General features: G+C 33.2%; 1 protein-coding gene across 2 annotated transcripts in view; it reads right to left on the minus strand.

The window, feature by feature from the left end:
* Positions 1-15,645, minus strand: part of STK3 (serine/threonine kinase 3) — a 232,808-nt gene that overhangs the window by 198,324 nt on the left and 18,839 nt on the right. For both annotated transcript variants that reach the window (XR_012064120.1, XM_072949503.1), the window contains exons 2-3: positions 9,452-9,532; positions 558-686 (exon numbers count right to left, since the gene is read on the minus strand). Coding sequence is in view for 1 of the 2 variants with exons in the window: in XM_072949503.1 (XP_072805604.1) it covers positions 558-686; positions 9,452-9,532 (210 nt within the window). In the remaining variant the exon portion in view is untranslated. The remainder of the gene's footprint in view (positions 1-557; positions 687-9,451; positions 9,533-15,645) is intronic.

A 15,645-nucleotide genomic window follows, 5' to 3' on the forward strand; every position in this document is an offset into this window, starting at 1 on the left:
CTCACATGATCTCATACACCAGTCAGTAAGTATAACGACTGTGCTGTATTATAGCTATTTGTTTAAGTATCTGTCTTCTCAACTAGATTACCAGCCCCTCAAGAAGAAAAACAATATCTTAGTTCCCATGGTATTCCTAGATCCTGGCAAAGTATCTAGCCCACTGAAGATGCTCAGTAAATGTTTGTTAAATAAATTAAAGTTACATAAAACATGACTGTTTTTAATTAGTAAAACCAATTAAATTAAAGGGACTATTAAATGACTTCTCCTTAATATCAAAAAATAATTTTTACCGATAAATCTTCCCTGAAAGTGAGATAACTGATTATTTCCTATCACCACATACTGCTCTATGACATCATTTCTGCTTGGGGGCTGTAAGTCTTGAAGAAAACCCTACAAAGCTATTCTCATCTGTCTGTAAAGATTAGTCTCACTTACAATGGGAAGTAAAAAAAGAAACTAAACAGATGACCAAAGAACGTATTTTATCATTCATTATTAGCAAAACTCATCAAAATTAAGGTAAATAAAGAAATAAAATCTCTTCATACCTGTCACATTGCTGCATTATGGAAATTTCTTTGATTATTTCCTGAAGATCTGACTCAACAGGTACTTGTTTAATTGCCACAACTTGACCAGATTCCTTATGTATTGCTTTAAATACACTTCCGTAAGACCTAAAAGAAACCAAGACATTTCTTTATTTTCTTTTTCCTTTCAAACATAACTATTAGAGAAAAACAGTCTATGACAAGTTTTTGCATGTAGTCTTTTCTAGTTTAAAATACTATTTAATGGTGACAAGTCAAAGTAAACAAATTTAAAAAGTGAATTATACCTTAGTTTTAATGCTTACATTATAGACTTAAAATGTATTAAAATCATCAAGTTAATAGAAAAAGATCTGCTATTTTTCTTATGAATGAAAGAAACAGACTTACGGCTTGTCAACTCAAACAAATGCAGCATTAAGAAGATATATAAGTGGAAGTTAAAAGAATGGAATACAGAATAGTAACAGCCAAAGTCGCATGTTAGGAGAAAAGGCTAATCTCATCTTAAGCAAAGTCATCCCCAGAATATCAAAGTCCCAGGCCTGTTCAGATTGCTTAGGACGAACTGAAACCTTCAGCTGGGAACCACATGATACAGAAGTTACAGAAGCAGGGAATCCTGGACCCCCTGAGTCATGGATCCAAGATTTTTCAAATGCTCCTTTCACTATCCTCTTCTCCTCAAGAGCGAGACCACATCCTCACAGATAAATAAAATGAGTAACAGGATCTAATGGCCACTTGCCCAAAAACTATCCCTGCTAAAACTCTTGAAACACTGCCAGTTACACATTTATGTGTTTTAAAAAGCAAAAACAATGAGAGAGGGAAGTCATTTGTATTTTGGTATAAATTAGAAGGCAAGATAAAAACTGCTAGCACTTACTAAGTTCTTATCGCAAGTCAAGTACTATGCTTGGCGTTTTACATGCATTATCAAATTCAATCCTCTCAACTGTAAAATAAAATACTATTATAGCCATTTTAAAAGACTCAGATACTAGTAACCAGCAAGGCCAGAATTCAAACATATTGACTCCAAAGATCATGTTTTTTTCACTACATTACTTCTACAGAAGAGAAAGAAGAGAAAGGCATTAGAGACATGGAATGTTTCCTAATATTAGGAAGCTGTGCAGAATCACTTCCAAACCTACAGTCTTTTAAAATATGTGAAAAAGTGAAAAATAAGTAATAAAAGCAGCTACTTTAACAAAATAAATCCTACCCTCTGTTTCTTTGGACTTTCTGAAATAATTTAATTTAGTTTGATACCCAGTCACCTTTGAGTGTCTGTGTGTATGTGTGTGTGTCTGTGTGTACAGTCCTAACTTACACACACACACAGATAAACCCCACTTTTCAAAAGTTCACTTTACACCACTTCGCTTTTACAAAAGACCTAGATCAGGACCTGTTTTGCTAACAGAAAGAAATCTGAAGAGGATTTTCACTTTTATGAAAAAAGACAAAAAGGAAAAATAGCATTCAGTTACAGAGGCAGAAAATATCAGGAGCAGCAAGAATGGCACAGAGAAGCTCCTCTCCCAGGAACTACACTCAGCAGCTCAGCACCCAGCCACCACAGCTTTAAACTGTGTCTGTGAGGGTCTACATTTTATCTCAATTTATTTTGTGCATCTGTTAGCAAGCTGTGTCATAAGGTAACTGCTTCTTTGCTTTACGCCATTTCAACTTACGAAGTTTCATAGGAATGCTCTACTTTCAGACAGCAGGAGAAATCTGAATCTGTATCTCCCTTAGAAGTTTTATAAACACACACACACACACACACACACACACAAATGTATATGTATACAAATGTGTGTGTGTGTGTACGTGTGTATTCCCTCAAAAGCTAATACAGAATTCAGTGCTAGATTATCTATTGTCAATTAAGCAACAGGACCACTTTCCTCTAAGGTCTTCTTGTCTGCAAAAGAAAGCTGGAAGCCACATTTCCCAGAATTCCCTTCCCTGAATGGATCCCAGTTAAGAGTTTGACAATGAGAAGAACATGCATGAAATGTGAATGGTAAAGTTGAGGAGAAACCATCAAACTCCAGATGCAGCTGTAGTAGATGCTATATGGGATACGGTGGCTTCTGGCTGAGCTTCTTGATAACCATCACACTGCTGTTGCACACTGAGACAGTTGGTGGGAGCTTCTCAAAGACTCTTCTTTTTTAAGTTTTTTTTTAATTGAAGTAGAGTCAGTTTACAATGTTGTGTTAATTTCTGGTGTACAGCATAGTAATTCATTTACACATATATATTCCTTTTCATATTCTTTTTCATTATAGGCCATTACAAGGTATTGAATATAATTCCCCATGCTATACAGTAAGAGCTTGTTGTTTATCTATTTTAGATATAGTAGTTAGTACCTACAAATTCTGAGTTTCCAATTTAAGGATTCCAGCAGATCCCAAGTGAGCTTTTCAGAAATACCCACTTCAGTGCTTCAGACTGAGATCTTCAATGTTGGCTTCTCTGATCTTCAGCAGCAGATTACATGACCTCTGCATCTCTGGCTCTTCCACAAGTCATTTGAACCCCTAATTTCATAATAAACTCTTTATACCCAGAGTACATAGAGTAGCCTTTCTTTTCCTAACCAGGCCCTGATACCAACAGTTTTGGGGAAGGAGCTGGTTCCCAGGGAAAGAATCTTAAAGATGGGAATCTTGTATTAGTTCTTTCTTAGATTTGAAGATAGTAATGACTTCAACACAAGTGACAAATAGAACATTGAAATCCAACAGTATTTGGTGGAAAAATAATTATTTCAATTTTTACCCTTTGTTGCCTGGAGTCTAGGCAAGACTAGGCAAGAAGACCAAATACCTGTATCAATTGAATGTTAGAGTGAAAATAAGAGTATAAAGACTGTAGAATGGGCTGGCTGCCACTGCCTACACCGGAAAAGTCATAAAACAAACAAGCTCAGGGCTTAAATTCCCAGCTCAAGACTGAGAGAGTCAGAAACCTTCCAAATGCCCCAAGAGAATTTCTTAACTCTTCTTGGCCCAGAGCTGAGACTTCTGAAACCCAAACTCAAAGTCTAATTTTCCTGCAAGGTGAATTACATTGCAAACTGAATTCACATCACCAGGTCTTATGTTAAAGTTAGGCTTTTAACTGTAAAGAGAGGTCTTTACCTCTCTAAGGTACCTAGAGAACTGGCATTGGTACATTAAGGTAGATTATTATTAATTTGAATACCTCAAACCCCCAAACCCTACCAAGCTCCTTTGTCAGCAAAAGCAAACCTATCCCCTAGTCTAAGAAAATTAGCATCATGATGCCTGAAGACTCTATAAGACCTTCTCTGAGGCAGGCACTTTTCAGGGAAATGCAGATCCTCCTCCAGACCAACTTACCACCACCTCTCATTGTTCTAGACCTTATAATTACACTCAAATTCACACACCAGAGGGATGAATATAAAATCTGACCCAAGATCATCTACTATTCACAACAAAAAAAATTGTATGATTTTGTCAGTTTTTATCAGCAGAACCCTAAAGAATGTGTGGGAAAGGATTCCAAGATTTCCAGGGAGAAAGAAATCTACTGTTATCTTAAACAGTTGGGAGTCTGTTATCTTAAATTGTTGGTGAGCCCTAACAGTTTGCTCACCTAGTTAACTGAAACTGGACTCAACAGCGGCCGACATTAAGTGAGATGTCAGGGATCCTCATACATTAGAGGAAGCAGATCAAAGGCTCAAGTAGATGGAATAATGGAATGGATATCTGACATGTGACTTGCCTGCCCACCCCTATGGTCACTGAGAGTCCAGAAGTTACTCCCTTTACTAGCATCACTGAAAGCTTTTAGTGCAGGTCAGAGATAAGACAGATGCCAACAATGAAATGAGCTTCCTAAATTTAATGGATAATTAGACCCATTAAGAAGAAAGTGGTAACATCTTTCCATCTGAGATAAAGGTGGGCATGGTAATAATCATAATGGGTAGCAAAGGAGGGCTGAATTATATACAGGTTTGTTTCACATACATCTAGGTTTTGATATCAAAGTTATGCTGGCTTCATAAAAATAACTGCAATTATTTGTCCTTTAATGACTAGATAAAACTTAGCTAGTACTTTTTTTTAGTAAAATGCACATAAGTTCACCATTTGAAAGATTTTAAAGTTGTGTAACCTTTATCTCTATCTAGTTACAAATTATTTGGAATCTGCTTTCTGTCTCTAAGGATTTATCTATTCTGCATATCTTAAACAAATGGAATCATACAATATGTGGCTTTTTGTATCTAGCTTCTTTCACTCAATATACATTTCAAAGTTCATCCATACTGTATTATGTTATCAGTACTTCATTCCTTTTAATGGCTATATAATATTCCACTGCCCAGATGCAGCACACTTTCTTTACCCATTCATCAGCTGATGGACATTTCCATATCTGGCTATTGTGAATATTGCTGCTATGAGCTGCTATCTCTTTAATTAACATATATTTAACTACCTTTCCATCTTGTCTATGGTAACAGATCTATTTAAGTTTAAACTTCTTTTGGGGGTCAATTCACACAATTCATATTTTGTTATGAAATCATCTACTTCTAGATTTTCAAATGAGTTTTCAAAGAGCAGCATCTAGTAGTAGCTTCTTAATTTTTCAAATTATTTCTCTATCATTGGTTGTATCTTCTTTCTTATTCCAAATCTTTGATTTTGCACTTTTTCCTTTAGTCAAAGTCAGAACTAGGTTTAACTATTTTACTGGTCTGCTCAAAAAAAGTTTCTTTACTATATTTATCATTTTTAACTATTTTTAGTTTCTATTTCATTAATTTCAGCTTTTTATTTTATAAAGTCTCTCTTCCTAGTTTCTTTAAATAAACACTAAGTTCTTTTTTTTTTTTGTCCTTCTTCTTTAATGATGAAGGAATTTAAAATTAAATATTGTCACCTAAGTACAGCTTTGCTGGATTCCATAGAAATAAGTATAATTTGTTCTCCTTTTCACTCTTTTCTAAATAATCTGTAACTTCCTCTTTAAACCATAGGTTACTTCAGATTACATTTCCTAATTTCTAGTAAGTGTGGGTTTTAGCATATTGTAATTATCTATTTCTTTTTTAAATTTTTATTATAATTTTTTTGGTTGGGGAAGGTAATTAGGTTTATTTATTTATTTTTAAAGGAGGTACTGAGGATTGAACCCAGAACCTCAAGTATGCTAAGTACGCATTCTTGAGCTATACACTCCCCCTTATTTATTTCTAATTTTAGCAGAATATAATTAGAAATGTAACCTGCAAAAGATCTCATTTTTAGAATTAGTTTTTTTAAATCAATGGTCCATGAACATAAGCAAAAAAAAAAAAAAGAGGAATGAAAGAATGGTTATGTAAGTATAAATGTATATTTATAAATATATAAAAATCAAGTTTATTGATTGCTATATTTAATCCCACTATGTCCTTTCTCTCTTTTCCTATTATTTGGCCTAATTCAGAAGAAGATACAGCAAAATCTCCAATGTGAATACATTTTTATTAGACTCCACTGACATTTGTAATAGCCTTCTTTTACAAATTTAATTGTCATGGTGACTGACAAATACATGTTTTGTTATAAGTTGTCTTTTATATTATTACATACTACCCCTCTTTATTCTTTATTTGAATATTATCCCCTCTTTACTCACTTAAGATCTTTTAACTTTAACTAATATCCCTGATATAAATATTGCTACTCTGCTTTCTTTGTTTTCTGGTGTGATTATCTCTTTCTTATCCGATTATCTCTAATAGGAAATACCACTATATATCTACCCTTTGTATTACATGTGCCTCTTACAAACAGCATACGGCTATGTTTTGCATTTTAACTGACCCTATTAGGTTGTCTATGGGAGAACTGCCATTTAGTGAAAAATATATTTCATTTTATTTTTCCAACTTACATTTAGCTTACTATTTTGTGTTTTTCTTTATTTCCTTCTCCTTATTCTTGCTGATTTAAGCCATTTTAACTGTGTTTTGTGTCTTTTATTATTTTGGAAGTTCTCCATTCACCACTTCATTAAATGCCCCTATGTGCTTAAAAGAAACATGTTTCTTTCCTACCATTTTTAAATCATATCAACCATTCCTCTGCCAATACATTCTGTTTTCCTCACTGAGACACTTTATTTACATCTATTACTCATTTTTCCCCAAGCAAAAATATATGAGTCCAAACATCCTAAAAGGTGGCCTTATGTTCACTTGCCTAACAAAGTCAAAATTTTTCAAGCTTATTAATCAGAATGTCGTAAAGAATGACCTAACAAACTTCTTGGGAATCATTTTATAGCACATTTCTTGTTTTTCTCTTATATACATGTCCTCCTTCTCTGAAAAGCACTATTACCAGATCTAGCACAACCTAGGCTTTACAAATGTATTTGACTGCCACAAAGTATATTGATTTTAATTACTATTACTATTTTTCGTTTTCCTTTCCAGTTTTATTGAGGTATAATTAACACATAACACTGTATTAGCTTAAGGTATACAACATTATGATCTGATACATGTATATATCACCAATTACATACATCATCACCTCAGAGTTTGAAAAATTTTTCTTGTGATAAGAATTTTCAAGGTCTACTGTCTTAGCAACTTTCAAATACAGAATACAGTACTGTTAACTGTTATCACCATGTTGTACATGTTATCTCCAGAACTTACTTACCTTATAACTGGAAGTCTATACCTTTTAAGCACCTTCACCCATTCCCCGCCTCCCCCAGCCTCATCCCCAACCTCTGGCAACCACCATTTTTAATTCTATGAGTTTAATTTTTTATCTTCCACATTATAAGTGATATCATACAGTATTCGTCTTTCTCTGACTTACTTCACTTAGCATAACACCCTCAAGGTCCATCCACGTTGTCACAAATGGCAAGGTTTCTTTCTACTTTATGACAATAATATTCCATTTTATATATATACCACACATTCTTTATCCACTCAACCATCAACGAACATTTAGGTTGCTTCCATGTCTTGGTTACTGTGAATAATACTACAATGAAGGTGGAGCTGCAGATTATCTTTGAGATAGTGATTTCATTTCCTCCACATATATTTACCCAGAAGTGTAACTACTAAATCATATGGTAGTTCTATTTTTTTATTTTATGAAGATCCTCCATACTGTTCTCCATAGTGGCTGCACCAACTTATATATCCCTTTATATATCCCACAGCAGTTCCCTTTTCTCCACAATCTCGCCAGTGTTTGTCATCTCTTGTCTTTTTGATGATAGTAATTCTGACAGGTATAAGTTGATATACCATTTTGGTTTTCATTTGCATTTCCCTAATGATTAGTGATGTTGAGTACCTTTTCATGTGCCTATTGACCATTTGGTATCTCTGGAAAAATGTGTGTTCCTCTCCCCATGTTTTAACTGAAATGTTTAGGGGTTTTCTGCTATTGAATTGTATGAGTTCTTTATATATTTTGGAGATTAACCTGTTCTCAGATATTTGATTTAAAAATATTTTCTCCCATTCCACAAATTGTCCTTTCATTTTACTGATGGTTTCCTTTGCTGTGCAAAAGCTCTTTAGTTTGATGTAGCCCACCTGTTTATTTTTGCTTTTGGTGCTTTTGCTTCTAATGCCAAATCCAAAAATTCACTGCCAAGACCAATTTCAAGGAACTTATCCCCTGTTTCTTCCCAGGAGTTTTACAGTTTCAGGTCTTACATTCAAGTCTTTAATCACTGTGAGTTGATTTTGTATATCGTGTAAGGTAGGGGTCCAGTCTACTTTTCATTCTTTTGCATGTGGTTGTCCAATTTTTCCAACATCGTTTATTGAAGAGACTATCCTTTCCCCATTGTATATTTTTAGCTCCTTTGTCATAAATTGATTGATTGATTTAAGTGACTAAATTAATGTGTGGGTTTATTTCTGGGCTCTCTATTCTATTCTATTGATCTATGTATCTATTTTTATGTCCATACCATATTGTTTTGATTACTCTAACTTTGCAATATAGTTTGAAATCAGGGAGCATGATGCTGCCAGTTTTGTTCTTTTTTTCTCAAAATTGCTTTGGCTATCTGAGGTTCTGTATAATTTTTAGAATTGTTTGTTCTACTTCTATGAAAAATGCCATTGGAATTTTGATAGGGATTACACCGAATCTATATATTGCTTTGGGTAATTTTAACAATATTAGTTCTCCCAATCCATGAGCATGGATTATCTTTCCATTTATTTGTGTCTTCTTCAATTTTTTTCTACAATGTCTTATAGTTTTCAGGATATAAGTCTTTCTCTCCTTGGTTAAATTTATCCCTAAGTATTTTATTCTTTTTGAATCAACTGTAAATGTAACTATTTTCTTAATTTTTCTTTCCAATAATTTGTTATTAGTGTATAAAAACACAACTGATTTTTGTATACTAATTTTATATCCTGCACCCTCACTGAATTTCTTAATTCCAACAGTTTTTTGGTAGACTCTTTGGAGTCCTCTATATGTAATAATTATGTCATCCAAAATAGACACAGCTTTACTTCTTCCTTTCTGATTTGGATACTTACTTCATTTTCTTGCCTAACTGCTCTGGCTAGGACTTTCAGTACGTTGAATAAAAGTAGAGAGAATGGACATCCATGTCTTGTTTCTGATCTTAAAGGAAAAGTTTTCAGCTTTTCACCAAGGAGTATACTGTTAGCTGAGGGCTTGTCATATTGGTCTTTATTATGTTCAGGTACATTCTCTCTATTCTAATACTATTCAATTCAACCAAATACACTCTAGTGACAGACTAGTATTATATAGTATTTTATAACTGTTCCATCATTATTTAAATGTTAGTTTCATATTTCTTGTACTTACCCTTCTCCCAGTTTCTCTAATACATCAAAAACTTCTTCAGGCTGCTTAGTCAAACTGTCTTCACTCAGCTTTTTTAGCTTACTGATAAAAAAAAAAAATTTTCCTTAAGATTTTTATAAATGTTTTAATTTTATTTTTAAAAAGCAATATATTCAGATGGTTCAAAAACCAAACACCATGAAAAAGTATACAGTATATAGTCTCCTTCCAACCCCTGTGATTAATCTTTCCAGAAACACCTCAAAGAATACTTTTATTAGCTTCATGTGAAACCTTTATACAGATATGAATATATATTTTATTTCTCTTTTTTAACATACAATACAGCACTTATGCACACTCTTTTTTATCCACACTGTTATATACTTTGATGTTTTTACCTAACAACATATAATCTATATTGGAGATCTCTACACTATATGTCTGTAGAAAGCATTCCCATTCTTTTCCTTTTTACATCTACATCCTATTCTATTGCAAAGATGTAGTATCTCTTACTCACCAATCCCTTATTTATGGATATCCAGGTTCCCTTTTGCTATTATAAACAACACTGCAATAAATAAGCTTATACATAAGTCAATTCACACATGTGTTAGTAGTGTATCTGTAGGATAAATTCCCAGAAGCAAAACAGTGAGGTCAACAGAATACACATACATGCAAATGTAGATGTATAAATTGATAAATAAGTATATTGACTGTAAGTATAAACATGTCATAATATAAATTTAATATGTAATTTAATAATATGAATAACAAAATTACTATATTGTATTCACTATACTGTAATTATTAAAATTCTTGATTGATTACAATATGGTATATTTTATCTACTATAATTATGTGTATAGTAATACATATGTATGTTGATAGATATTAGCAAACTGCCCACAGGGGGCTTGTACGAATTTAATCTCCTATCAGTTATCTACCAGTAATGTATGAGAGAATCTCTTTTCCCACAGTTCCACCTACTGAGTATTTAACCAAATATCTGGATTTCTAATCTACAGAAATCATGTATATGAATTTGTTCTGGAATAAAAATGTTGTCTATCTCAAAAAATCTAAAAGACCTAGTGAAAAGTAAAAACCAAAAGAGATTTGAAAACTATCTACAGTTTTCAATGTGCTCCCCAGCCCACACACAGACACAGCAGCAGAGAGTAGAGGTCATATGATCTCAAATGTTTGAGCACAACCTCTTCACAAATCATTGGCTGACAAGGCAATCCCAAGGAATTCGGGCTAGAAAATAAACATAAAACAACTGGGCAGAGGCATTAGCAGCCAAACAATGCAGGGAGATAGGTATCACAGTTTAAGTCCAGGAAGGTTTAAAAAAAAAAAAAGCCTGGGAGGGAAAAAGGGAAAAGTCAGAGTTCCTACAATGTATTATTTCACATGCCCAGTTTTAAGTAAAAAAAAAAAATTATGAAACATGCAAAGAAAAAGGAAAGTATGACCCATACTCAGGAAAGCAGTCAATAAAACAGAATAGAAGCAATCAGCAGAAAAGAAAACCATCAATAAACAATGATTCAGAGTGGGTCCATATACTGGATATATCAGACAAAGGCTTCAGAGTGGCTATTTTAAATACATTTAAAAAATTGAAGTTCTGCTCAAGAAATTAAAGGAAAATACCCAAAAAATGATTCAACAAATAAAGAATCTCCATAGAGACAGAGAAACTAATAAAAATGTAAAATTCAGATATGAAAAATATATCTTTAATGAAAATACACTAGAAGGGCTCAACAGCATATCTGAGGTATCAGACGAAAGAATCAGTAAACCTGAAGATAGCTAAATAAAATATCTTCCCTTTGAAAACAGGAAAAGAGTGAAGAAAAATCAACAGAGTCTCAGAGACTGGTGAGACATCAACTTACCAACACAAACATAATGGGAGTCTCAGGAGAAAACTGAGAGTAAAGGGCAGAAAAAAAATTTTAAAAAATAATGGCTGAAAACTTCCCAAATTTCTTAAACAAGAAGCTAAGTGAATATCAAGTAAGATAAATACACAAAGATCCACATCTAGACACACTGTAGTCAAAGTGCTGAAAGACAAAAAGAAAGTCTTGAAAGCAACAAAAGATGCATCATTAACAGAACAAGAATATGATTAAAAGCTGACTTCTTATCAGAAACCAAGGCAGTCAGAAGGTAGTGAAAGGAAATACTCAAAGTGCTGAAAGAATAGTATCACCCAAGAATCCTAAATCCAGCAAATTTATCTTTTAAAAATGAAGGGGAAATAAGAACATTTCCAGATAAACAAAAACTGAGAAAAGTTGTTGCCAGCAGAATTTCTCTATAAGAGATATTAAAGGAAGTACTTCTGGAAGAAAAGAAATGGCAAATATTTACAGAAACATTATATATACTTATTTTTAAATATAAGATTATTTATATCAATAATTTCATATTGAACTATTGAAATTATAACATATTTAGGTAAAATATATATAAAATAGCAGAACAAAGGAGGGAAAAGGAAATGGACCTATACTGAAGCAAATTTACTGTATTTTACTGGGATTAGGTTAATCTGAATTTGACTATAATAAAGATGCATACTGTAATCCTTAGAGCAACTATCGAGAAAAAACTGGGGAAAAAATGTAATTAACAAAGTATTTGGATGCTATATCTGATTATAAGATTTCAAAATACAAATATCTTTAAAAGTTAAAAAAAAAACTATAGGTTAATTACATTAAATATATACAGTCAAACTACCCAATTAAAAGAGGAAGATTATGAGACTGGATAAAAAACAAGACAACTACATGCGGAAATCACCTTAAATATAAAGACAAAAAGAGGTTAAAAGTAAAAGAAACTAATCAAAGCAAAGCCAAAGTGGCTGTATTAATATCAGGCAAAGAAAACTGCAGAGAAATTAATATTGCCAGGATAAGAGGGATATTTCATAATGATAAAAGGGTTAATTTATCAAGAAGACATAACAACCCTACATGTGTAAGCACCCTAAAACAAAGCTTATAAAACACAAAACAAAAACTGAAATAATTAAAAGGAGAAAAGAACAAATCCAAAATAATTGTTGAAGATTTCAAAAACTCCTCTCTTAGTAATTGATATAGAAACCTTACAGAAAATCAGTAACAATATATAAGACATACAATACTATCAATCAATTTAACTTCTTTGTCTATTTCATCTCTTCTATTCCTAGCATTTCTATTTGACTCTTTTTTTAAAAAATAATTTTCATTGTTTTGATAAATTGCCCTAACTGTTCACAGGTGCTGTCCATCTTCCACTAGACACTTTTAACACAGTAATCATTATAACATCAAAGTCCTTGTATAATTCCTACATCTGTATCATCTCTGATTCTGGTTCTGTTGACTATTTTATCTTTTGACAGTGGATCATTTCCTTCCTTTTGTGGGGAGCGATCTTCATTTGAATCCCAGACACATACACACACATATGCATACACACACATACGCACTGACACAGAATGATCAAGTTTAAGTGACTCTGGAGAACAAAAGCCACATTTATGAAACAGGGATTGTAACCAAAATACATAAAGAATTCTTAGAACTCAATAATAAGACAAAAACCCAAAAATAAAAATGCAAAACATCTGAGCAGACACTTCACCAAAAATATAAACAGATGACTAACAGGCACAAGAAACGATGTTCAACATTGTTAGTAATCAGTAAAATGAAAAGTAAAACTACAGTAAGATACCATTACATACTCATAAAAACAGCTAAAATTTAAAAGATTACAATAACAAGATGTGGAACAAGATTTCTCATACATTTGATGTTGGAAGAAAAATTAGTCAGTTTAGAAAAAAAGGTTAGCAGTTCTTACAAACTTATGGACACAAACTTATACAATCCAGCAATTCTACTCCTAGGTATTTATCCAAGAAAAATGAAAACACATGTCTGCGAAAGACAGACACAAATATTCATAGCAGCCTTACTCAAAACAACCAAAAACTGAAAAAAAATATTCAAATGTCTACCAACTGGTAGCTGAGTAAACAAACTATCATAAAGCCATACAATGGAATACTACTTAGCAATAAAATATAACTACTAATACATTCAAGATCCTGAACAAATCCCAGAATCTTTATTGCCAAGCCAAAAAAAAAAAAAGCCAAACCAAAAGAGCACATTTTACTATATCTAAATTACACCTCAATAAAATTAGTTTACAAGAAAAAGGATCTACATGTTGTGGTATGAAGACTACTGGGTGCAAGAGCGACTTAGTGGAATGGTAGAGTCAGAAGACAGGCTGCAACAGTTTGAGACAACGGGATAAAGTGAAGAAGCAGAGACAACAACTATGGATTACCCCCCACCAGAAGTTTCTGGAAAGGACAAGTGATTAGAGACAAAGGACAAGCGACTAGAGACATGAGTTTGAGAAAGAAGATAAAGCCTAACAAACAAAAAACTCATCAGAAATGCCTGTATAAGTATAAGCACTGTTTGGGATGAATTAGTAAAATAAGAAAAAGTTGACAATACAAAAGAAGAAATAACTACTAAAGCATGGCCCTGAAAAAGGGTGGAAGAAATGATATCCAAAGCCATGTGGATAGTACTGCCTTAACCTGACAGGTTGGGGATACCTCTCCCATTATAATAGGAAGAAAGGATAAGCAGAATTCTAGGTGAGACAGTAGGCTGGTGGCAGAAAGTTGAGCAAGTTCTCAAATACTGGCTTCTATTTGCGTTATGAAGTAGGAGGGATATTCATCTGCTGTAAGTGAGGAAGTTAAAAATTGCGATTTTAAGATACACAACTGAATTAGAAACAGCCAGAGTAGAGAACAAAAACAAAACAAAAAATCTCATGAAATTTAATAGGATTAAAACTGGAGGCTTTGTTGAGATCAGAGACCATGAATTTAAAACGGCAATCTTTGAGGTTTCATAGCTTCTTCAGCACTGCTCAGAAGGCTTAAGATAGGCAAAAAGGCAGAGTAGAATTTGGCATTTTGCCAGTCAGATGCCGTGGAAGAACAGTGAGACAAGGGAGTTCAAGATACTGGCAGAAGAATGGCTGAAGACATGGACCAGCTAAGAAAAAAACAAATATAAGCAGCAGCTAATGAGCAAAGGAGAAAGATACTAAGAACTAAAAAAGAGTGTATCTCTACCAGAAAAGGAAGCCAGTCTCTTAAATTTCCAACATATTCACAATTTTGCCTTGGAAAGAAAAAGTGCTTCATGTCTTTCATGGCTAAGCAAGCGGAAAGTAGCTCAAGATGAGCCATGCACATGATACAGTGATGGAGACATTATATTAACAAATCTGTTTAATGCCAAGCCAAAAGGTACTCTAACCACTTCTTAATTCTTCAGGAGTTATAAAAGTTTTCTTAAAATAGATGCACAATCTGGCTCACTTTAAACACGCAAGTCATAGGTCCCCCAAATGAATCCAGTAAACAATGAGAATTTTCTATTAGTCCACATGTTTCATTTTCTGAACATGTGGAACAATTGAAATGTTACTAATTTAACTTAGGCAAAAAGATGGTCTCTGGGGCATTTGTCAAGTGAAAACACATGATTTATTTTGGTAAACGATTCATGTTTTATGTCCTTTTGTCTTTATTTCTTCTTTCCCTTTCTGGTATTTTGAATGAAAACCAACCATTTCACTTATGGTTTAATTTTAATTAATTTTATACTGTCTACTTTTTTATTTACTATTGTATCATTTTATTTTATTTTATCTTGGTGAAGGGAGGTAATTAGGTTTATTTATTTTTAGAGGAGGTACTGGGGATTGAACCCAGGACCTCAAGCATGCTAAGCACGCACTCTACCACTTGAGCTATACCCTCCCCCATTACACTGTCTACTTTTAAAGCTCTTACAGCTTAAAAAAAACTCATAATTAAAGGCCAATTTAAAATAAACACACACACAAAAATACATTTTCCCACTTTCCTGCCTTGGCAAACACAATATAATGAGCATCATTTCACCTGTACTTGACATACTGCAGTTTTTAACACCTCAGAATTTCATCAAAAGGATATATTTTTAGTCAAAAATCCAAAAAAAAATTATTCTTGACAGTCCCTTTAGAACATGCACTCTACCAGGTGCCAGGGAATTTTGTGGAGAATAAGTTACCCTCAAGATCTCTCTCTCTCATAGAACTAT

The sequence above is a fragment of the Vicugna pacos genome, chromosome 25 (assembly GCF_048564905.1).
Source record: "Vicugna pacos chromosome 25, VicPac4, whole genome shotgun sequence".
Lineage (NCBI taxonomy): Eukaryota > Metazoa > Chordata > Mammalia > Artiodactyla > Camelidae > Vicugna > Vicugna pacos.